Source organism: Pongo abelii, chromosome 16 (assembly GCF_028885655.2).
Source record: "Pongo abelii isolate AG06213 chromosome 16, NHGRI_mPonAbe1-v2.0_pri, whole genome shotgun sequence".
Lineage (NCBI taxonomy): Eukaryota > Metazoa > Chordata > Mammalia > Primates > Hominidae > Pongo > Pongo abelii.
The window spans coordinates 54,390,101-54,414,638 of NC_072001.2; the positions used below are offsets into that span (position 1 = coordinate 54,390,101).

Consider the following 24,538-nt stretch of genomic DNA (forward strand, 5'->3'; position numbering starts at 1 on the left):
TAGCTCTTCCAAAAGTGCATAAATATTCTGCAATAAGAATGTGTATACATTAAGAGGCACAGAGTGGAGTAAAAAGCCATAGAAAAACCACAAAGAAACCACCCTTTGAAGTAAGGGTGGTGAGATAGAAATAAGGAAAAGTTGGAAAGAGGGATACTTCGAAAGGAATAAAAGAGACTGATGAGAGGAAGGTGCAATGGCTTAGGGTTGGTGATGGGAAGGAAAGAAAAGGCAGAATCAAGAAGGAAAGATGAAACAGCCATGCTTAAAACAGAAAAAGTGACAGAAGTGAAGATGGGACAGGGAGCAAGAAAGAGAAGAACCAAGGGCAAGACAAAGCAAGCCAGATACAGTGAAGCATCTCCTCCCCTGTGCCACTGAAGTGGTACGGGAGTACTATGAGTTCTCTGAGTAGTTAGCCAGTTGGGCAGGTCATGGTTAGTATCAGAGATGAGGCGTTAGCTCCTTGAACTTTAAAGAATGAGCTAAATACAAGATCTTGGAATACTACCTTGATGTGGCAATCTTCTGCTACGCAGTTTTGGTTGACCTGCTCCACATGTTCTTCTATAGACTAAATACCACCACACCGTCACAAACACAAAACACATGCATGGAATGAAATTATAAAGACAGTGAAATATTTCAAGCTGAAATGGCCACTCCACCACTTAAAGATGATAAAAATGAATTTGCAAAATCAAGAAAAAATTAAAACAGTCATCAAATAAACACAACACAAAGCCAAAAGAGCAAAATTAATGTGACTATTACATAAACACAAGAACATAAAAGCTGTTTCAAAATAAAAATTACTTATCTGTATACAGTTTTAAGAAATTTAAGTTACATAACTGGTAATCTATAAAATTAAAGCCCACTTGTATAAGCAGATGCAGAAGATGCTACATAAATTCCTGCCCTATAGGGGTTGATTTCAAATACAAATTAAAATATTTATATCTAAACATAGATTCAAAATATTGATAATTATTTCACTCTTATAAGGAATATGATGATTTTTCTCTAAATAAGTAAATAAATGTTTAATAAAATCAGGCATGGAAAAAGAAATCACTCAGTAATTTGCTCCCGGGTTGATGCAGGGTCCTAAGGATGGCTGCAATCAGAAGTTATATTTCTGCTCTGCTGTGGAAACTCTGAAGGTTTGATCAGAGAAACAAACTATTCCTCATACCTTTTCAGGTGACTGCCTCCCTTTCATCATGAAGGGCCATTCAAATTTTCTGCCCATGCCTCCAGGGACTCCCCTATGGCTGCTGCAGCTGATAAAGATGCATCCAAGAAAACTTCCAAGGAATGGTCAATGTGTGGCACAGCTAACTCAGTGAAGGCCAAACTGCTGAAGAATCTATTTGTCTTAATTAGCTGAATTTACCAATCTGTTTCCCAAAAACTTGTTTTGTGAAATATTTTCCTGTAATATCTTCAGTGAATAAAAGATCTTATTCTTATATCTATAACTTCAGCATTTCTCAGGGATTTTTTTTTAAATGCACCCAGCATTTTTAGGATTAGCCTGCCAATTTTATTGGTCAATTTTCTGAATTTGCCAAATTTAGTGATTACCAAAATCCTATTTGACAATTTTAAAGATGTAAGCACTCTTACTGGATTGGGTAGAGTTTTAATAAGTTTTGCATATTTCTGAGCCTAGCAACGAGTTTTTATTTTGTCCTAACAGCCTTAACGTTTTATTCATAATTTTTTTCTTAATGAAAACATCTTTTTTTCAGGTCTGAGCTATTCAAAACAGCAATCACTAACCATATGTAACTATTTAAATTTGGATTAATTAAAATTAAAATTTAAAATTCAGTTTCTCAATCATGCTAGCCACATTTCAAGTACTCAGTAACCACATGTGGCTGGTGACTACTATGTTGGACTATGCAGATACAGATTTCCATCATCACAGAAAGTTCTATGGGACAGTACTGGACAAGACAGTAATTCCATTCAATGTTTTAAAATTAAAAGGGTGCATGATAAAAATTCTTCCATCCTAACTCCCAGCCATGTACTTCCCTTCCTTGGAGCCAACTGATGCTTATAGAGTACTTTAAGAAACATTCCATTTATCTCTGTCCTACTTCCCTGTTCATGGGGACCCACTGCTGGAAGAAAAACAGAACACACAGAGACTGAGGGGCGGAGAGGGGGAGAATTAGTTAAGGAAGAAGCAAACTAGTGGGGAAGGGCAAGACGAGAATGGGAGGGTCCAAGAAACCCAGACACCTGGCTTCCCACAGCACTCTACACTCTGACAAGTCAACCAGTCAAGCTGCTATCAACCTTACCAATACTTAAAACATACTTGTGATAAATCATTAATTTTAATAATTTGAAGAACAAAACACTCAGAAAATTGATCACTCAATGAACTGGTTTTCTGTGAATAACACAGCCCCTAATTGACCAGAAATCTTATTAAGACAGGGTCTCACTTTGTTACCCAGGATGGAGTGCAGTGGTGTGTGATCTCAGCTCACTACAACCTCCACCTCCTGGGCTCAAGCAATCCTCCTGCCTCAGCCCTGCAAGTAGCTGGGATCACAAGCATACACCATCACACCTGGATAATTGTTTTGTATTTTTTGTAGAGACGGGGTTTCACCATGTTGCCAGGCTGGTCTCAAACCCCTGAGCTCAGGAGATCCCCCACCTAGTGCTAGGATTACAGATGTGAGCCACTGTGCCTGGCTAAAATCTTTTATTTTAAATCACTATCTTAGATTCCTATATCTTAGTTTATGGAATTTGGACTCAGCATCACTATAGGAAATGCTATAAACAGTGGTTTAAATGACAGAGGCAAATAATTTGCCTCTGATTTCCCTAACCAAGTCACATCAATAATTTCAATGCCATAAGGGTCTTTTGTTATAAAAAAGCTTATAACTAGGACTCAAAAGGTCTCTACAGTTCATTCTTCTACTTCCTCATTTAAGTACATAATTTTTAAATCCATAGAGAAAACAAATGACTGTTCATAAGGGCTGACCACAATTACCATTCAGGTAAGTGGGTGAGTGGGAAAAAGAACAAGTATGGTAGGTCCCACTGCCCTAGGCATGAGGAAAAACTGAGAAGCAGTTTTATATTTTATCTCATGAAATCGAGCCATATGGACTCTCTGTTTTCACTTTTCTAAGTCAAATATAATTCATTTCTTCTCTTCTCATTGATTGTGTTTGCCAAATCTTTATTTTTTTTGAGACGGAGTTTCGCTCTTGTTGCCCAGGCTGGAGTGCAATGGCACAATCTTGGCTCACCACAACCTCTGCCTCTAGGGTTCAACCAATTCTCTTACCTCAGCCTCCCGAGTAGCTGGGATTACAGACATGCACCACCACACCCGGCTAATCTTTTGTATTTTTAGTAGAGATGGGGTTTCTCCATGTTGGTCAGGCTGGTCATGAACTCCTGACTTCAGGTGATCTGCCCGCCTCGGCCTCCCAAAGTGCTGGGATTACAGGCATGAGCCACTGTGCCCGGCCATGTTTGCCAAATCTTTAATTACATCAGACACTCAACTCTGAACACTCTTCAAACTGCTCATTACCTCACTAAATAGCCAAACAGACTGAAATGCTCATATAAAAGGTCCTACTTTTGTAAGGAAGAGGTCATTTGCCAATCTCCCAAACTGCTGATTCTTCTTGAACCATGTCTGCTATTACATCACTAATTGTATTAGCTTAAAAATAATCATGCAATGCAGAACCTCTGTCTTGCTTTGTAAGAGCAATCTTCCTTCATCTTATATTTGCTATTTCTGTAGTTTTTTCTCTCACAAAAGCATCCTGAATTTGTTGCTTCAAATCATCATTCTGTTCATTTCTAAGTGCTAAGTAAATAAAATGCTTGTAAAAGGCTATTTTATATTTTAAATACATATTTGGAGAATATTATAGAGTAAGCTTATATATTAAATTCCTCAAACCATCCATCACAATGTTTATTACATGTAAAAACCTAATGACAAATACTATAAAGTACCAACTTTCACTGGAATATATGTAATTTATCAAAGTACCTATGTTGTTTCATTGCTATGAAATGAAAATTATAAGGTTTTATCTTAAAAGTAGTTCACAGTAGTTTAGTGAACTTTGACTATTACCCAACCAGAGAGAAAATTTCAGAATAAATCAAGCACTGATTTCCTTACAAATGTTAAAGAAAACTAAAGAAAAATTACAATAGAAAATATTTTTCTCAAAATACCTCACTCTGCTTTCTTTTCTTAGTGAAAATATATCTAATAAATGTCTCTTGAAGGACTTCTTGTTTAACAAGGAAATGCCAAAGTCGTTTGACTGGAAATGCAGAAGAATCCCGGGACCTATTAAAAAAATTAACATATCACACTACTTTAGTCTATAGAAAATATGTTTATATTTGCAGATATTTATTTTTAAAACATTCACAATCTATTGCAAAGAAGACACAGCATTAAGCTCAACAAAACTGCACAGTTTACTTTTAATTTTTAGTTCTCCTAAAAATCATTTCATCTAGCAACTAATTCTCTAATTACACTGAATGAACCAGTTAAGCTGAGAGTCAAATGAATCTCTTATTATTCTCTTTTTAAATTATACTTTATGTTGGTTCTCTTGGTTAAAGCATATCAGCAATGAATATAAGTCATAGATATCAATTCTAACAGCCTAACAAGCTAAAAAGCTTTGTTCTTTCAAGCTTATTTTAATAGTAAATACTATTAATCAGGGTCCACTACCTCAAAAAAAAAAAGCATGCTGCTTATCAAAAGGGACCTAGATCGGCAGGTGAAAGATCAAAACATCAGTTAAAAACCTGTAATGTGTTTACTGTTAAATTACTGACAAAAGTCAGAAGCACCTTATTTGCATATATAGATTGTTAGAAAAAAAATTCTGTAAGAGTTCTGACAATAAGAACATAAATATGCTGTACGCAGTGGCACATGCCTGTAATCCCAGCACTTTGGGAGGCAAAGACCAGGGACTGCTTGAGCCCAGGAGTTTGAGACCAATGTGGGCAACATGGTGAAACCCTGTCTCTACAAAAAATACAAAAAAAATTAGCCGGTGGCGCTCGCCTGTTGTTCCAGCTACTCAGGAGGCAGAGGTGAAAAAGATGGATTGAGCCCAGGAGGTTGAGGCTGTAGTGAGCTGAGATTGCACCACTGCACTCCATCCAGGGTGACAGAGTGAGACCTTGTCTCAAACAAACAAACAAAAACACCACACGGGAAATTAATACACTAAAGACTTTTTCCTTTATGTAAATGGAATGTCTATGAATTACAGATAATACTGGGAAAAAATTCAATTCAAATTTCTGATATTTTTCTTAAGAGTATTCTGCTAAAAATAGGACTGCAGGTTCAAAATTATGAATGTTTTAAAATATATTGGCATATTTAGCCAAACTGTCTTCCAGAAAAGTTAAGCTATACTCTTTATCAGCATTATAAGAGCTTTCTTACTTGAATGGGGTATTTTCAGGTTCTAGCATTGCTTTATTTCGAAGAATAGCTGGTCCAGCTCCCACTGAAAGGTCAGTTGGATATGTGTTGATATAGTTAGGGGGTGGACCTTCAAACTGATCCATTTTCTCTTGCAAGATCTGTTCCCAGTTCTCCAAGTTTTTAATCACAGCAATACCTAATGGTGATGTTACAGGCAGCTCTACAAGGTGACAGAATATGTTATTTATTTTAATAAAAAATATCGATCATCACCCAAATATTTATAGAATCTGAATTCTCAGAGACAATACTTCTAAAAATACAAGTAAATCTGCAAATGTTAATGTAATACAGTTTAGATTCTTAATGCTTTCAACAAAACAGAAGTGGGTTTCTGCTCTTTCTCAATCTTCTGTGTAGAGAGTGATTCTTGATATAAAGTATTAGACTGAAGCCAGGTGTGGTGGCTCACATCTGTAATCTCAGCACTTTAGGAGGCCAAGGCAGGTGGATTGTTTGAGCCAGGAGTTCAAGACTAGCCTGGGTAACGTGATGAAACTTTGTCTCTTACAAAAAATACAAAAATTAGCCCAGCATGGTGGCACATCTATAGTCCCAGCTACTCAGGAGACTGAGGTGGGAGGATGGCTTGAGCCTAAGAGGCGGAGTTTGCAGTGAGCTGTGATCGCACCACTGCACTACAGTCTGGGCAACAGAGCAAGACTCTATCTAAAAAAATAAAAATAAAGTCACAGATTGGAGCCTAAAATAAACAAGACTTTATAAAATATCTAATGCACTATTTTTTAAGTACCAAATGACCTTATATATAGATTTTGTAAAGAGAAACTTGATGGCAATTTATTATACTTAATAACATTAATTTTTAAATTCCAAACTCACCAGAGAATTCCAGTCCAGCAATAGGAAAGAAATTCTTGACATTGTGAAGTGCTAGTTTAACCACTGTCAAATGTAGAAGAGCCCAGCTGTTCAAGGAGGGGCAAAAAGAGTCTTTAAGTGAAAAATAAAATCATGGGAGAAACAGAGTGGTGTTCCCTGCCAACTGTTTAGCCCACTCTCCAACCCAGAAAAAAAGCTGTCACTGAAATTTACTATGCAAAAATGGCACCTCTGTGGTCACTGAATATAAAAAACTTGCAATACTATATTACACTTGCTGAAAATTACCTCATGGAAAAAGATTTACCACATAGTCACATGGAACCTAATAGTATACCAATAATTTATATATTTAACTCTAATAGTATATCCATGAGTTACATATTTTTTCCTCACTAAAGATGCTTGTGTTTGCACTCTCCATAAAAGCTAGTTTTTGGAGGTGCAGAAAACACTGTAGACATTGACCTCATAGGTGCAGAATTTGTAGCCTGGAAACATAAGTCATTTCTTATATAAATTCAGGATAATAATGTTATTTAAAATTAATAACATTGGGATTTTCTACAAAAAGAGAAGCCAAAAAAAAAAGAGAGAAAGAAAATCTTATTTACCTATAGGAATTTGGATCTTGGTGCTCCTGTATTTGTGTATCTGAAAAAAAGGCATCATCTTCTTCATCACTATGAATGCTTTCATCAGAGTCATATATAACACCACTATCAGACAAAGGAAGAAATGGCTGCAATAAAAGGTAAAATTATGTTTTTAAAGATAATTTCATAAACATATAAAATATATTTTATATAACTTATGTATTATATATTTAATATAGAAAATATTTTTAGTATATAATTATTTTTGTTCTAACATGAAAGTAAACATTTTAAATGGTGTCAGCATAAGTAAAAATTTTCTTCTGCAGATGATGCTACATCTACAAAAGTCAAGATGACTAGATAAAACTCTCAGATTCAATAACTGAATAGCTAGATACGAAATTTTTTTTAAATCAATAGTTTTCTTCTTATAGATCAGCAATAAATAGTTAGAAAAGTCTAAAGAAATACAAAAGGACAAACTATGAAAGCCGAGAGAGAGCTATTGTGAAGGAAATTATAAATCTTTATAAAATTATATGAAGGGAAGGACTGAAATGTGTAAAAACTGTAATTCTTTATAAGTTAATTTACATAGGCTTTAAATAATTTCAATAAAAATCTCCCTGGGAATTTCTCTTCCTGTTTTGGAACTTTAAAATGATTCTGAAGTTCGTAGAGAAGAAAAAATAGATGAGATTAGCTGGGGATTTTTTTTTAAATAAAACCCATTTTTTTTTAGTGGATATTAAACTAAGTAAGAAAAATGTAGTCTAGTAATTGATTGATGCAAAAATATAATACAAAAATCATATACGTATAAGAAGTTAATCTGACAAAGGTAACATCTTAAGTCAATGGAAGAAAAGGAAAGATTATTTAATAAATAATAATGGAACAACCAGTTAGCTAAGTGTGGGAATGGGAGATGAAGTCTGATCCAGTCTGTTCCTTACTTTATTCTAGATAAATAAGAGAATTAAAAGTTAAGGAGGAGGAGAAAGAAAAAGAACAGGAGGAAACAGAGAAGGAAGGTAAAATAAATGTAAACATTTATTAGTGGAAAAGACTTCCGCTTAAAAACAATGTAATCAATAAGGAAATATATGGATAGATCTAATTTTTAAACTTTTTAAAATTTCTGTGCATGATAAACTTTTTAAAACTTCAAATGCATAATAAACAAAATTTTAAAGCAAATAAACTAGAAAAAGCTTAACAAGATAAATTAATAATATCCCTAGATAAAGTATCCATAAAAAGGAAAAACACCATAATCTCAATAGATAATTTAGGTAAGAATATGAACAGTCAATACCTCAAACTGGAAAATCAAATGGCAATAAGATCATTAAAATTTTAATGTCACTAACAGAAAATAAAAATCATTTAATCTATCAAATTAACAAAACTGAAAAATACTAATACTTAATGCTAATAAGGGGGTAAAGTCAGATGCATCCTCTCACTATTCTCAAGAGAGTGCAAACTAGTAAGGGGAAAATAATCTGGCAATATGTATTAAAAGCCTTATTTAAGTTTATAGCCTTGGACCTAGTACTTCTTTTTTTTTTTTTTTTTTTTTTTTGAGATGGAGTCTTGCTCTGTCACCCAGGCTGGAGTGCAGTGGCACGATCTCGGCTCACTGCAAGCTCCGCCTCCCGGGTTCACGCCATTCTCCTGCCTCAGCCTCCTGAGTAGCTGGGACTACAGGCGCCTGCCACCACGCCCGGCTAATTTTTTGTATTTTTAGCAGAGACGGGGTTTCACCGTGTTAGCCAGGATGGTCCCAATCTCCTCACCTCGTGATCTGCCCGCCTCGGCCTCCCAAAGTGCTGGGATTACAGGCGTGAGCCACCACGCCGGGCCTGACCTAGTACTTCTTAAGGAAATAATCTGCTCATGAACAAGACATTTTAAAAGATACTATTCTTGGCATTATCACATCAAATCACTAATTAAGTAAACTATAGTGTATTCGTCAAAGTGAAAAGTTACATGGTCGCTATAATTGATGCTTATCTAGAAACAATGATCAACCAAGTAAGAGTGAGCACCCCAGCATCTGACTGTAGTTTCTAAATATAATTTCTCATAGAAAGGAACCAGGTTATTTAAAAAAAAGATTGTTCTCAGTCATGGGCAGGAAATATACATGATTAGCCTAGAATAAAACTAGAAAGCAGGCAAACTCAAACACTAGTGGAATAATCTCAAAAAGATTCAGAGCCAACTGTGGAAGAGGCTCTCACTGGCAAAGATGGATAATCTGAGTCCCCATGAGAAAAAAATAACTGCAATGGATTAAAACTTATAAAATATGTTTAAATCTATAAGCTCATAACAAAACTGAAAGCAAAACAAAACTCACTGGCCTCCTCTGAAGGATGCTTGGGAACCAACTCATCATTTTGAAAACTGGTACACAAAAGCAAAAGAATAAAGCATTTATCCTGTCTTTCCATCTCAAAATGTACTTCAGGGTAACTGAATAGGTTGATGAAGAGACATTCCAGCAAATACATGAAAAATGAATGACAGGATTATATTATCATAATTTAAAACTTTCACTGAAATAATAAATGTAGGCAAAGATCAACTAAAATCACAAAAAGCTTCCTGACAGAAATATACAAAACCACCTATGAAGTTAATCCTGTACTCCTTCTTCCTATCCAATCAGAATGAAATTGGATTTCATTTTCACTTTACAAGATTCAGAGGAACAAAATACGGTGATGCCATCAGCAAAATCCATTGAAAAATTCTAAAGGTCAAAATTCTTTCAGGGCAAACAAAAAAGGTGGGAGTTAAGTTAAAATAAAAAAAGAGAGAGAGAGAGATGGAGGTGGAGCCTATAGATTAAAAGAGATTGAAGATGTAGCAACCACTTGCAAGGTATGAATCATATTTTAGATCCTGATTTGAACAAATCAACTATATAAAAACATTTAAGATGCAATTGGTGAAATGTGAATACTGTCTGAATATGTGATAATATTAAAGAATTGTGGGTGTGCTTCTGTGGGTGTAACACTAGTGTACATCTATTTAAAATCCCTTTTTTTTTTCAAAAATAAATACTGAAATATTGAATGAAATTTCATGATGTTTGGATTTGCTTCCAAACAATCTAAGTAGTGGGGAGAGGTCTAAATGAAATAAGACTGTCCACGAGTAGATAATTTTTGAAGCTACATGATGGTAGATAAATGATTCATATGCCATTATCTCTCCTTTTGTGTATGTTGGAAGTTTTCTACACTAAAGTTTTTAAAATGATAGCTATATAAGTTTTTAATGGTATAAAAACTGTTTACCTTGTTAATGTTAACAGAAAAAAACTACATATACTGATCCAATTATATATTTTTTTAATCTAAGGAAAAAAGATTAATAGTAAATTGGCCACAATGGTAACAGTTATCTTTGTTGCATAGATGAGTGCTATTTCCCTTCTTTATAATATTTTGCATTTTCCAAATTTTCAGAACATATATCAGGAGGAAACATTTTTGAAAAACAAAAGTTAATTTAGCACATTACCATTTACAAATCTTAATGTTGTTATCACTCACATTAATGATGCAATGAGCTTTCATTCATGGCAAATACAAATTTTAAAAAGGCAGGAGTGGGAGCTGCCTATACATTTTTAAGAGTACTTTATTACTTCCCTGGTTTATTAGCTAAATACAACTAAGTGCAACTCAATTGGCAGCCTTAAGGGATACGCCAGAATGACTCTGGAAGTATAACTCGGACCCTCATAGAGTGTAAACCTGGAAATCTGCACTCACGTGTGCCTAAGCCCACAGTTCTTAAACTTCAGCACACATTAGAACCATCTGGAGACCTTGTTAAGACATAGATTGTTGGTTCTCACTCCCAGAGTTTCTGATTGAGGGGTCTGAGGGAAGACCCAAGAATCTGCATTTCAAACAAGTTCCCAAGTTCTCAGATGCTGCCAGTTCTGAGACCACACTTTGAGAACCACTGACGTAACCAAAGTCTTTTTTTTCGAGACACTGTCTCAGTCTGACACCCAGGCTGGCATGCAGTGGCACAATCATGGCTCACTGCAACGTTGACCTCCTGGGCTCAAGCAATCCTCTCACCTCAGCCTTTCAAGTAGCTAGGACTACAGGCAAACAGCACTGCACCTAGGTTTTTAAATTTTTTTTGGTAGAGACATGGTCTATGTTGTCCAGGCTGGTCTCAAACTCCTGGATGTAAGCAATCCTTCCACCTCAACCTCCCAAAGTGCTGAGGTTACAGGTATGAGCCACTGCACCTGGCCTCAGAGTCTTTAGATAACAAAACAAAGCTTCCAAACTCATGTTGAAAGACTTTTTAAGGATCAGCTTAGCATACAAAAAATGGAGTGGGATCAGCACCTCAATAACTCTGAGATCTAATAAAAATCTAAAAATGGGAAGAGGCATGACTCTGGAGATGTATTCCCTAATGTGTATGCACAGCAAGGTGACAACAGAGTTAACACATGTAAAGAGGGAAACATACCAATAGAAGGAGAATCATGAGCTCAAAAAAGCAAAGTGTAGAAAAGCAAACATTAGCATGCACCCAGCTATACTGGGGCTATACCAGATCTAGTCACCATGAGTATTCTGATCCCCTGAGAAGTTTCCTTTGCACTGGGAAAAGAGAGATGTATCATGGGGCCTCATCATGGCCTGATAAAACCCCCAAATGTCCATCCATCTCCTTCTATTCTAATTCCATGCTTACCAAGGGAGCCACTGATAATTAGAAGAGGGGTGCCTAGGTGGTAGATACAAGTATACCAGTCACTCGAAAAAGATGGTGCTGATTATATAATAAGCTGATTTCTAATTTATACATAACTCCCATGTGATTTTAATTTGTCTCCCACATTATCAGGTAACTGATCATCCTTGAATTTACTACGACTATTCAGTTTCTGGACTTAATAAATTAAACATCTAAACTATGGTGATTCAATCCAAAAGCTACCCCATCATTCCTATGTGAGACACATGCAAGAGTTAATAAAATAGATGATACACTTCTCTTAAAGTTTGCATTCCTCACACTCCTTACCTTTGCAACAAAATAATCCCACATACTAAGTTCGGGAGGAATGAATTTTTCTTTGTAAGATGGTCTTTCTGCAGGCACCGGTGGTGGGGTAGCATCTTTTACAGGCCTTCCAGGGACGAGCATTCTCATGTTAAATCTCCTACGGTGTTTATCTATGTCTTCAGAAAGGACAGGAGGTGCTAAATGAAGATAGAAAGAAAAAAAAATCTAGCATTCATTTTCCATTGTTAATTGATAGAGTTAAGCTTTCTTTTTATCCTACTCTTGCCATGTTTTGGTCTAGACTAAATTACTTATTCCTGTGCTTCTAAACTTTTCTAGTTACTGAATCAGCTTTTTAGCAGTCATGGCAGAGATGCAGATGGAGATAAAGCATTAAAGGATATCTTGCCATGTGCTCCCTAAAATAAGGATTAAAGTAATTCTATATAAAATATACTAAATAAGTGGTATATTCAATAAATATTAAGGTGAGTGATTGACTGATTATCCCTGGCTATGAGGTTCAAGAAAGATTCACTGAATATGTAGAATTTAATAGTGTGCCTTAAAAGAAGGGCAGAAGTTCAATGGGAAAATGCAAAAGTACAACATAAACAAATAATCAAAGAAGGTCTGGGTAAATGAGTAGTAAATTACTTTTGGTAGACAGGAGTCACGGAGGGAAGTAATATCAACAACAAAGTCTAGAATTAGGTTAGGACAAGTCTGTGGCTATGAACCTGGGAACTTACGTTTTAGGCAATTCTCACTAACACCTCTTAAGTTTTAGTCACACAATGAGGTATGGCTTGTCTGATCAATTAGAGAGGAAGATGGAAGATGACATAAGAACAGCCTGCACTAATACGGTAGGTGGTAAAAAGTAGAGGAAGGGTTGTATATGAGTGATACACAAAAGAAATAGCAAAAGGATTCAGGAATTGGGTATGGGAGGGCCAGAAAGTAGAAGTCAACCTGCTCCTCTCCTAAACCTCCCCATCACAGAAAATAATTTTATCTCAACTCTGCTTTCTTCCCTACCCCAGACACAATTCATCAACAAATCCATTGGCTCTAACCTCAAACTATACCCAGAATATGATCACTTTTCACTCTGACCGTTAACTAACACCCTAGGATGAACCACTATTACTTCTTTTTAATTAAGGCAAAATTTACATAACATAAAATTAACAATTTTAACGTGTACAATTCAGTGACACTTAGTACATTTAACATGTCATGCAACCACCACCTCTATCTAGTTTCAAAGCATTCTCCTCACCCCAAAAGGAAACCCTATACCCAATAAGCAGTCACTCCTTATTTCTCCCTCCCCCTAGCCCATGGCACCCACAGTCTACTTTCTGTCTCTATGGATTTACCTATTCAGGATATTTCATATAAATGGAGCCAGATAATATGAGACTTTTTGTGTCTGGCTTCTTTGGCTTAGCCTATTTTTGAAGATTATAGTATGCATTAGTACTTCATTCCTTTTATAGCTGAGTAACACTCCACTGCACGAATATATCACATTTTGTTGATCCTTTCATCCTTGATGGTAACCCACAATTATCTTTTAAGTGGACTATCCTCCCTACCCTTATTTATGTTACCCAGTCTATTCTCCACAAAACAGCTAGAGCAGTTCTTTTGAAAAGCTGAATCAGATTCTGTCACTCCTCTCCTTCTTTAGAACAACTAATGCTTTTACCATGATCCTAAAGGAACTTGCCCCAGCTACTTTTCTATTCTCATCTCCTACAACACTCCCCCTCTTCGTGAGAGCCATGATGGTCCCTGGGTAGTTCTTGGAGAAGGCCAAACTCAATTCTACCTCAGGACTTTGCATTCATCTGCCTGGAATGCTCTGGTCTCAGATATCCACATGGTGTGATTCCCAACTTCCTTACAGCTCTGCTCAAATGCTATATCATTAGAAATATGTCTTCCAACCACCTTAACTAAACTGGTCCATTCCCATTCCCTCATCACTCTCTTTCCACTTACTCCATTTTTATCACAGTTCTTATCATTACCTGAAATATCATTTGTTAATTGCCTGATAGGTGTTAAGTGAATAAATTAATGCAAATATAAATATGTACTGGCAGGTTTTAAGCATGGATGATTTGATGGATAAATTACCATGAACAAAATTCAGAAAACTCAGGCAGAGAAATAAACAATTTTGGAGAAAAACTTTTAAGTTTAAAGTGGACTATAACCAAGCAGCAAGAAAGAGATTCAGAGGTATCCACATTTAATGGGAATGGAAGCAGTGGAAGTTGATAAGATCATCTCCCTTACAATGACTTACACAGGAACCTATTTATTTAACTCAATCACAGACAATGAAGACAGAGGTTAGTGTCATTAAACTTGTGTGCCACTGATTTCTCATCTGTAATATGTCCATTTCTAAGGATGAATTAAGATGATTTCTATATATCAGCATCAAGATAGAAATCTTTCCTGCGGCATCAGTCTATACCTCACCATATCCTACCATCTTCAAAACTGGGATGAAAAATATATTCTGGCCATGAGGGAAGAAGAAACACACAAGGAAAATGGAATAATACTATCCCCTTGAAGACTAAAGGAACATATTTTGGAGAATAAAAAAATAGAATTTAAAAACTGTGTGTATGATTGGAATGGCTATCTTGCACATGACCATACATTTAATCTGAAGCCAACTGCTGGTATGCGCTAAAGATTTTGAACACTTACCTAAATTTTCTTTCTGTAATTAAGAACTATCCTTTTTGTTTTTGCTTTTTTTTTTTCATTTTATTTCCTTAGGAACTATTCTTTTTGTATGATTTTGTTCCTTAACATTTTTTCTGTATTTACCTTTACCTTTCCTCTATTTTTAATCTTCTTCAGACATGTCCTGCTTTATCAACCTCAAAAATGTTATTTCTATAAAAATAAAAGTAACAAACTATATGTTTATTATATCATGGGTTTAATTATTTGCTGTCATAACAAGAGTGATTATACTTTAAGCATTGTTTATTTTCAAAGTGAAATTTCTTAAAACATTAAAAAAATTTTTAACATTCAAAATGATTAACATTTACATACATTACTGGTATCAAACATATCTTACCTGAAATATTTTCTGATTGTCTTCGAGGTTTCACAACAAGTTTTACACCGCCTCCAAAAACAGCAGCCCACATTCGATTATTTAATGGGTGGGCTGCAAGCCGAAATAATTCACTGGAGGAATTTGTGGCAAGAGCATGTATCAATAAACTTAAGTAAACAGCAACAACAGCTTCACAAAGCAAAATGTTCAGTTTTGGCTGGTCTTCATCTTGGGCTGAACTCAAGAGATTAATAAGTGAGCTCACACCTATAAGGGTATATAAAATCATAAGATGTATGTCAGGATGAAGCACCAGAAGGAAAAAACATCCAAATTTGCAACTTATCCAAAATTATGCATTTATATTTTACAAAATATTTCCATAATTTGAGCAACAAAATAAATAATGATAGGAATGGATTATAGCCTATAGAATAAAATCATCCATTTGTCTACACTGATATAATAAATGAGTAGATAAACAAAAGGTGAGAAGGGGAAGCTCTTCCTTAAAGTAGAATTTCAACTAATACATAAAATGAGTGATAGTGTTAGAAAATCACCATTTAGTAACCCCACAGTAATACCTGATTCAGGCAAAAATCATCACTAGATGCTAAAATTAGCAAGTGAAAGTATAATATCTTACACAGTCTCAAACTAACTCTTCACAAGATACTGATTAATTACAAAGCAAAAAAAAGTAACTTTACAATGGAGAAACTTGGCAGAAACCACCTTACCAAGTGACCAAAGTTAACAGCAGCTGGGGCCAAATGACATCATATGCCTCTTGATATCTCCTACTGAGAAAGCACATCTTTTTTGTGGTATCCCTGCCAAAAAGTACGTAACCTGAATCCAACATTAAGAAAAAAATCAGGGCTGGGCACGGTGGCTCACACCTGTAATCTCAGTACTTTGGGAGGCCGAGGCAGGTAGATCACCTGAGGTCAGGAGTTTGAGACCAGCCTGACCAATATGGTGAAACTCCATCTTTACTAAAAATACAAAATAATTAGCTGGTCATGGTGTTATGCGTCTATAGTTCCAGTTACTCAGGAGGCTGAGACAGGAGAATTGCTTGAACCCAGGAGGCGGAGGTTGCAGTGAGCCGAGATCGCGCCACTGCACTCCAGCCTGGGCGACAGAACAAGACTCTGTCTCAAAAAAAAAATAAAATAAACATAAAGAAAGATAGAAAAAAAAATCAGAAATGCCCAAATTGAGGGACACTTAAAAAAACAACTGGCTGGTACTCTTCAAAAGTGTCAAAGTTGTGAAAGAGAAAGAAGGAAGACTTTACTCCATATAAGAGGGGACTAAATGTTACATATGGGCCCCCAAAAGCACATTAGTGGGACAACTGGCAAAATTCAAAAAAGGTCTGTAGACTAGAGAACATAAATGTTAAATTGGATAATTATGTGAGAATGTCTGTTTATAGGAAACACACATTGAAATGTTTAGATGGAAAGGGATATCTGGTCTGCAACTTACTCTCAAATTTTTCAAAAAAAATACACTTAGATACACAAACATAGCAAGTGAGTGAGAGAGAAGAAATGAATGATAAAGCAAGCATGGTAAAATGTTAACATTTGGGGAATCTGGGTGAAATTTAGTATTATGTTTGCAATTTTTTGCAAGTCTGAAATTATTTTGAAATAAGAGGTTAAAATGAAAACAATGTGTTTCTACAAGGCAATGGTTAAAGTAATCTGAAATATACACTTAGGAAATTGAAGAGAGTGGAGAAGTTTTGAAATAACTGATGTAGAGAAAGAGAGCCAACAAGAAAAACAGGGCTGTCAGACAGCATGATGTATATACCACAGAATAGTCACTCCTACCCCAATACATAAATTTACACGCCCGAGAACAACTGTATTTTCTCTGGTATGTCTGTGAAAGTATGTCTGTGATTTTCTAAGACTCTAATTTAAAATTTCTAAGAAAGATAATGTGCTCCATCCTTATGAAGGATGTTAAGACATTGCTTTTTTATGTTGGTTAACATAGTTGGTTTTATGAAGCCTTAACTTCCTGAGTCTTCAGACAATATTGCAGTACTTAATAGTTCCTAATCCATAGCAGAAAAACATCATCAAAAAACAAAGAAAGAAAGAAACCACTCACTAAATCCAGCAACAAGCAGGAAACTGGTCAGTAGGCTTTTAAGAAGAAATTGCCAACTAGAAGATTTTTTTTTTAATCATTTAAATTCTCACCAGGCCATTGAGCAGGAGATGAATTTGGTGTTGCGTGTTCTTCAATGCTTTCTGTCCTTAGTCTTCTACGATCACTTAAAAGAAGTCCTTGATAAGCCATTCCTGTAAACTGATTTCCTTCTGTTTGACTGCTAAAACAAATTTATCATCCTGAGAGGTAATAAAAAACTGAACTTTATGTACATCATCTATTTTAGACACCTATTTTAAGAAACAAAAATTCTTAAAATGCATTCACTGTTCTAATAAAAATTTATTTTAGAAAACTACTGAAATTAGTTACAAATTCTTATTGATTTTTTTTAAACAAAATAACAAATTTTACTATGTTGGGCAAATGACACTTATTCCTTTAGAATTTTTTCCAGATGCCACTTTAATACTTTAAAATCTGTTCTATTTGCAGTAATTTTTATTTTGTGTTTTTACAAAGTCTGAGGTAAGGAGACTACTGTTGGTACTAGGATACAGTAGGCAGAAAGTTTCAGGGTACTAGTAGGTTGCATTTCTTTTCTCTGCAAAGTTGTGCAAGCTTAACCCTAAATTAAAATATGAACTAAAACCTAGACAATCACATTTTAGAAATACCTAAACCTAAAACCAAATGTTCCTAAATATTATTTAATAATATTTACTTCCCTCTCTATAATGGCTATCTTTGTGAAGTTGGGGAAAATATAAAAGCGGAAAGACAAGCTGAGTCTAGTAAATCATAGCCGACCAACTGGAAAATATATATTTAAAAACAATGTATTTGCATTTTCATTTGGTGCCATTTTAATGGTGACTGACATCAAACAAGTTATCTTTGATTATTTAGATGACAACAGTCAACTAAATCAACTTTTTCCTTATTTACATTTCTAATCTTTAGAGTTATTTAGACACAGCCTAATTAGGTTACAATCAGAGTACAGGCCATTTTGATAGATAATTCTTTACTTGATACCAAATGTTCCCACAAAAGGCTGCTACCATTACAAGAAAGAAAGCTATAAATATATTTAATATCAATTTAATGTGAATCTACTATTATAAACTTTTCATTTATTAACATAATTCATTTAAATCTAGGTTATCTTTCCAAGTGATTCAATTTCTTGTACTTACATTGCTCTAGTCATTAAAATGCAAAGTACACACTAATGAAGGCAATTTTACATTTAGAAAAATTCATTCCATTTCTTCTAATTGATATCATTTCCAAAGACTTTTACATCATATGTAAATGGGTAGATAAAAGTAATTTAAATAATTCCATTTTAGGAATGTACTTTTTCATTTTTCAAAAGTATTTTTTATTTCAATGGATAATTAGTTAAATAGCTGCTAATCCAATGCAAAAAGAAATTGTTTCTAAGGAAAAACAATTAGAAAATTTCATATTATAAGTTATTATGGACAGTAAACTCTTCTTTCTTAAAAACAAAAAGGATGGTAATGATGGTAATTTACATTTACTATTTGTTACTTTCTATATTTCTCTGTGACTACTAGGTGATAACTAAACAAATAATTATTTTATTTCTGATTCTCTCGCATCTATTAAAATATCATGGCAGTCATATTTAGGGATTTTTCAGTCCCTAGGCAATAGAAACTTATATAACTCCGGAACAGTTTAATGTTTTTGCTGTATTAATACTATTTTGGGTGATTTTTTTTTTACCTGTAGCTATGACTGTCACATAATGCTTGGTAAATTGATGCAGAAAGTGATGCTGCTAGTGAATGAAGTGTGTGCACCTAAAACCAAAACAGTCACAATTACATTTTGTACTAACATTTCTACACAACAGTAATATTTCAAAAATTAGAAAACATCCAGGAAACCTAGCAACATCATAAATAAGACTGAATCCTAGATGAGACTACTAACTCTGCTTTAAATCTTCTAAAGTAACTGTCACCCACCTTTATATACATGCCACAATAAAGCTGATTGTTTCAGACACATTTTAATCAAACATTTACTTACTGTGAGCCTGCCGTTTACCAGGCCCTGAGCAAAGTGCTATGTTCGTATTATAGACATTTGTCCTACCCTAACAATTAGCTTAAATAGTAATGTTCAAAAAAAAAGCAGAAGAAAATAAGAATAGAATTTTCAGAGCTTTTATTTAAGCTTGCCTCACGAAATTCGCCTTGATGAAAATACTTAATCTTATCAATGAAAATTAATTAAATCTTTCTAGTAAATGTGTCAATCACTGTGTGAAACAGCTAATTTTCCAGAAAGTAATTTACTTGGTACTCATGAATTGAGGATAGTCGTAGAATTTTACATTTAGAAAGTTTTAAATTTCTCCATATAATTAAAAAAAACCACCACCCTGAAATGCTATACTGAATCAATATTTTCAGACTCACAAAATCTTTAAATTTGAAGGGACCTTAGAAACAGTTTTATACCTTATACAGATTACTCTTTGAAAGCCTTATCCAAATTTCTAGGAACTAGAAATGTTTACTTTGAATTCATATGCTTTTTATGCCTTTTCTGCGTGTCCCTATTCACCTAACAAATGATTTAAATAATCTCTGCTAAAATACTAATACAGGTTAATTCATAATATGGATGAGAAGTCCCTAATTGGTTATGACCAGGCCTTTAGAAGAATGTGCTGCCAGAGATTAAATGTGCCTGTCAAACAAAACAAATAAGAAAACAGGTGACCTGAATTGTGCATCAGCCACTAGAACTGGAAAAAGCATAGCACAAATACACTTAGGCTGGGACAGTGAAAGTCTGATCAGCTCCCCAGATCCTGCCAAGCTCCCTAGTGTTTCTTGGACTGTATCAGTTTTTAAGATCTTAGCACAGGGTATCAATATAGTTCGCAGTAGTAACTGCCAAAACTCTGATTGCCTCTAACTATTGCCTCCAATAAACACAACCACCAAGGAAACAGTAACGAGGACACTCTCTCTGGGACCATTTGTGACCAATCACGGTTCCCTCCCAGATACTCCCCAACTTGTATTTTCATAATATCTTGGCATGTAAACAAATAGTCACAAATATTTCCAACTTAATGGTTCATTTAAGGGGAATGGAGAATCTAAAGGGATATTAAGTGGCAAGAATACTGTCAAGAAAATTAGTTTTATTGCCAAAAGTATTTGTCTGTCTTAAAGGAAGACAATAACTTCTCCAGAAGAACACTTACTTTTAAATTACATTCATTAGACTAATAGTCTTGAACTGATCAGGAGTGAGAAAGGTAGCACTTTAAAATATTTCCTCTAAGTTCAAATTAAAAGACAGGTATAATATATTTACCTTCTCAGTGTGTATAATATCAAATGATCATAAACTTTATGTTACCTTCACATCTTCAATACTGGGATGAGGTGGTGTTTTCATCTGAACAATAGTATAAAGTATATCATGGATGTGATTATTTAAGTACAATACAGGATTAGCTATGACTGTTTTTGTTGACGCAATACTTGCTGAAAGCAGAGGTAGGGTGGTAGGCAGTGGTAGTGGAGACTGGAGCTGCTTTACTGTAGTTTCCTGTGGGTGATAGTGAATTATTTTTTTCAAAGTAGTTTAAAAAATTTTATCAGTTATCTGATAGAAATACTGGTGATAAACATTGTGTAAAGAGAATATGTTCGATCACTCATTCTACACAAATTTATTGAGCACCCAGTATGTACCAGGTACTATGCTAGATGTAGATGGTACAAAGATAAATATGACACAAGAATACTCTCAAGCTTTTAAGCCTACTCCTTATTATCAAAACTTCAGTCTAAGACCACATAGAGTATAAATATCTGCCTCCTATAAAGAGAGAAGCTGAATATATTTAGATTAACTAGTAAAAAGTAGTAAAAGAGCTTTATAGCTATAACTGGAAGAGCTACTGAAATTATTGAAATAACCAAGATTAAAAAAAAAGTGATATTCACACCTGTTGTGATTCTTGTAGCAAAAATTTGAGTTCCATCCTTACTGAAGCCAAACCACCACCTTGGGCCCCATGAAGGCTACAGTAGCTGAGAAATACTCTCAGGAGATCTTGGTTTTTCTGCAACCACGACTTTCGTCTTTCTGCATGCTCTCGTTTGGCCTGCAATCTTCTTCTTTCTATTTGATGGCGCTCATAGGAACCAATATCTGGTTTGTCTACCATTTCTTCCTGATCCAGTAGATCACTCTCTACTTTGGAATATGTCTTACTGGAATACTCTTTAATAACTGATTCATGATTACATATCTCATGCAAGGCAGCAATTTCCTTTTCAAGCCAGTTATAGAGTTGAAATCTGAGTTTTCCTCCATCTACTTCATAACCTGTAGCCAATGTTCTTAATTCAGTCATAAGGATCTTCAAACAAGCTCTGAATTTTAGTTGTTCAGCAATCACATCAACTTCAGTATCACCTTCAGGATCATCCTCTTCCTGAGGTGTTAATAACATGTTAGGGTCTGAGGCCTTCTGATCTGATTGTTTATCTTTTTCCCTGGCGTCTGTACTTCTCATCACTAAACCAACAGCATCGTCTTCCTCTTCATCTAAGGCACTGTCGTGATCTTCACCCCAATCAAGATTAAGAGGTTCCTCATCAACTTTTACTATTGGCTGACTCCAGTCATACTGTGATGAAGTTACATTTGACCATTCAGTGCCAGAACTTCCATTGCCATCACTCAGAGCTTTTGAATGCGAAGGTACATCATCCATCTTGTGAGAAATGAAGTCAGGCTGATCTTTTTTTGCAGATAAGGCAGATGTTTTGGTTACTTTTGGAATTTTGGAAAGTACCTCCAAGGCTAAAACAGGGCATCCAACTTTAAAATGAGCATTTGCAGTGGTAAAGAATAATTTTCTTTCTATGAGGTTAATTTTATCAACAAAGTTCTTCTCAGTTTTGAGACCTAAGGTTGCCAAAGTTCCTTCAGGGGAGGCAAGATTTCTTCGAATGAGCAAAGGATGCGTTCGAAGGTAGTTATAAAAACTAAATGCCACTGGGTTACAAGACTTGATGATAACTACAGAAATCAAACGGATAAAATCACAAAGCATTGTGTTAATATGTATTTACATTACAAAACAATAAAATACGTCAGCATTTCTTCAAAAAAACAACATGTAAATATTAACCTACGATAGGTTAAACTATGGCACATACAATCTTTAAAAATGTACAGCTGAAATAAAAAGAATTTCCCAATATGCTATGGAGTGATTCCCATCAGAGTGATGTCCAGGATACACTAAGAAAAAGAAGATGCAGAAAGTACATGTAGTAAGCTACCTTTTATCTATCTAAGACAGTGAAGAGGAAATATAAATACACACTCATGCATATTGGCTTATCGTTTTTAAATGGAAGACAAACACAAAAAAATTGATTCCTTAAAAGGGGAGAGCAAAACAGGGAAAAAAAAAAGAGCTAGGTTTCTCTGAAAATACACTGGTTTTATATATTTTATTTTAACACCATGTCAACATTTTACATAATTTTAAAATAAAATCAAATCTAAACCGCAATTCACAAAAGGCAAAATTAAATCAGTCTATCAAGTTGGTAGCATAATCACACAGAGATGAACTCTAAAAAGTGAGTTAAAAACAACTAATTTGACTGTACATCCTTAGCAGAATGTACCATAAAACAAAAAAATTCTGCAAAAAAATTATGTTCAGAATCGTGTTATTATAAAAATATCTGTATTATTATTCTGAAACTTATATGCACATAGATAGCAAATAACTATGTTCATGCCATGAGAATCCAAGCATTTCATTATAAGACACAAACTTGACATCTAAGAAGAAAGAACCCTATAATCTATATGTGCATGAGAAATAGCAGGGTAAACTCCTAAATTCTAAGGAAAAAAAATTTCCTAATTCCATTCATTGCAATAGTCTAGAAATTATGACAAAATTAGTACCAATGAGGATCCTGGTGCCCAAACTATAGTTTCTAAATATTATTCCCCACTAAAAGGAAGCAGAATGCTTTGGAGGAATGGTCATTTCCAGGTCTGGGGCAGGAAATGTACAAGATGACCCTTAAACATTCCGTAGTACCAGAAAGCAAGAAAACTATCAAGAAATAATGCCAGAAGAATTCAGAAACCTGAAGAAGTTCCCATTTGTGAAAGAACAATCTGAGCATCCATAAAAATAAACCAAGAGAATGATGTCAGCAAGATGGCTGCTAGACACACCTGGCATTCATCCTCCGAAAGAAAGGACCAAGGCAATGAATAAGCTAAGATTTGACTGGAGTGTCAAAGGGAGAGCACTAGAGTGCAGCAGGGGAGTGGAGATGCACCTGTGGTGACTGCAAGTCTAGGAGAGCAGTGTGCAGGTACCCGGCTTCTGCAGCCCTATCTTCCCCACCCAGGCTGGATCTGCCCACAGTCAGGAAGAACTTCTCATTGCAGAGGGGAAAAGGTAAACAGAAGATCCCCACCAGCCCTCATGGCCACCACAAACATCTACAGTCCTTACAACAGAAGAATCCCACAGTACTTGCAAGCCCTGTGTCCAGTTTGGAGAGATGTCAGAAGTTCACGCAACAGCACTGACCCAGATTAGGAGCATAAGGTGTGTGCCCTCCACCTACCGCCAGTGAGCCAAGCTGCTGCAGCACAAGCACTATCTTGAGACCAGTTACCTCTGGCATGCACACTGCTCTGGGGGCCAGGAATCACTGTACCTCTCCAACACTGGGGCCCTGTCTTCATTCCAAGCCCATACGGGTAGCTGAATGCTACAATCCCAGCTATGCAGAGCCTAGGACCATGACTGGCTATGACTTTGGTCCTGCATGGCAGGGAAATCAACCCCTACCATCACGCTTTTGGTCAGAGAAACAATCTGGCAGTCTTGCTCAGGGTGAACCTGCCCTTGAGCCAGCCAAACCACTACATACATACCCTCCCCCAAATGGGACAGGTTCCCAAGCCTATGAGCAGCTGATATGCCCCCAGGCCAGCAAAGCAGCTACATGCCCACACTCAGGACCTCAGAAACAGCCTGCAGCGCCCCTGCTCCCTGCACTCAGAGTTCTGGCCTGCCAAAGGCCCTGCGCCTGCAATCAAAGCCTGAGAAATAGTCCTTCGGGCTGCCCCTGGCAGCACACCACCAGGCCAGCCAAGCAGCCAAGAGCCCACTTCCACGGC

At 35.6% G+C, this 24,538-nt stretch overlaps 1 protein-coding gene across 11 annotated transcripts in view; it reads right to left on the reverse strand.

The window, feature by feature from the left end:
* The window catches only part of DMXL2 (Dmx like 2), a 175,950-nt gene that overhangs the window by 11,430 nt on the left and 139,982 nt on the right, over positions 1–24,538 (reverse strand). For 3 of the 11 annotated variants that reach the window (XM_054531479.2, XM_024232698.3, XM_054531472.2), the window contains 11 exons: positions 21,309–22,390; positions 20,714–20,905; positions 19,055–19,131; positions 17,386–17,516; positions 15,173–15,421; positions 12,070–12,248; positions 7,000–7,127; positions 6,386–6,471; positions 5,501–5,702; positions 4,252–4,369; positions 512–574 (listed from right to left, as the gene is read on the reverse strand). In XM_054531479.2, the coding sequence (XP_054387454.1) occupies positions 512–574; positions 4,252–4,369; positions 5,501–5,702; positions 6,386–6,471; positions 7,000–7,127; positions 12,070–12,248; positions 15,173–15,421; positions 17,386–17,516; positions 19,055–19,131; positions 20,714–20,905; positions 21,309–22,390 (2,507 nt within the window). Of the gene's footprint in view, positions 1–439; positions 4,370–5,500; positions 5,703–6,385; positions 6,472–6,999; positions 7,128–12,069; positions 12,249–15,172; positions 15,422–17,385; positions 17,517–19,054; positions 19,132–20,713; positions 20,906–21,308; positions 22,391–24,538 lie in introns of those variants that run through there. The other 8 variants (XM_054531476.2, XM_054531473.2, XM_054531478.2 and 5 more) reach the window with 5 other exon arrangements.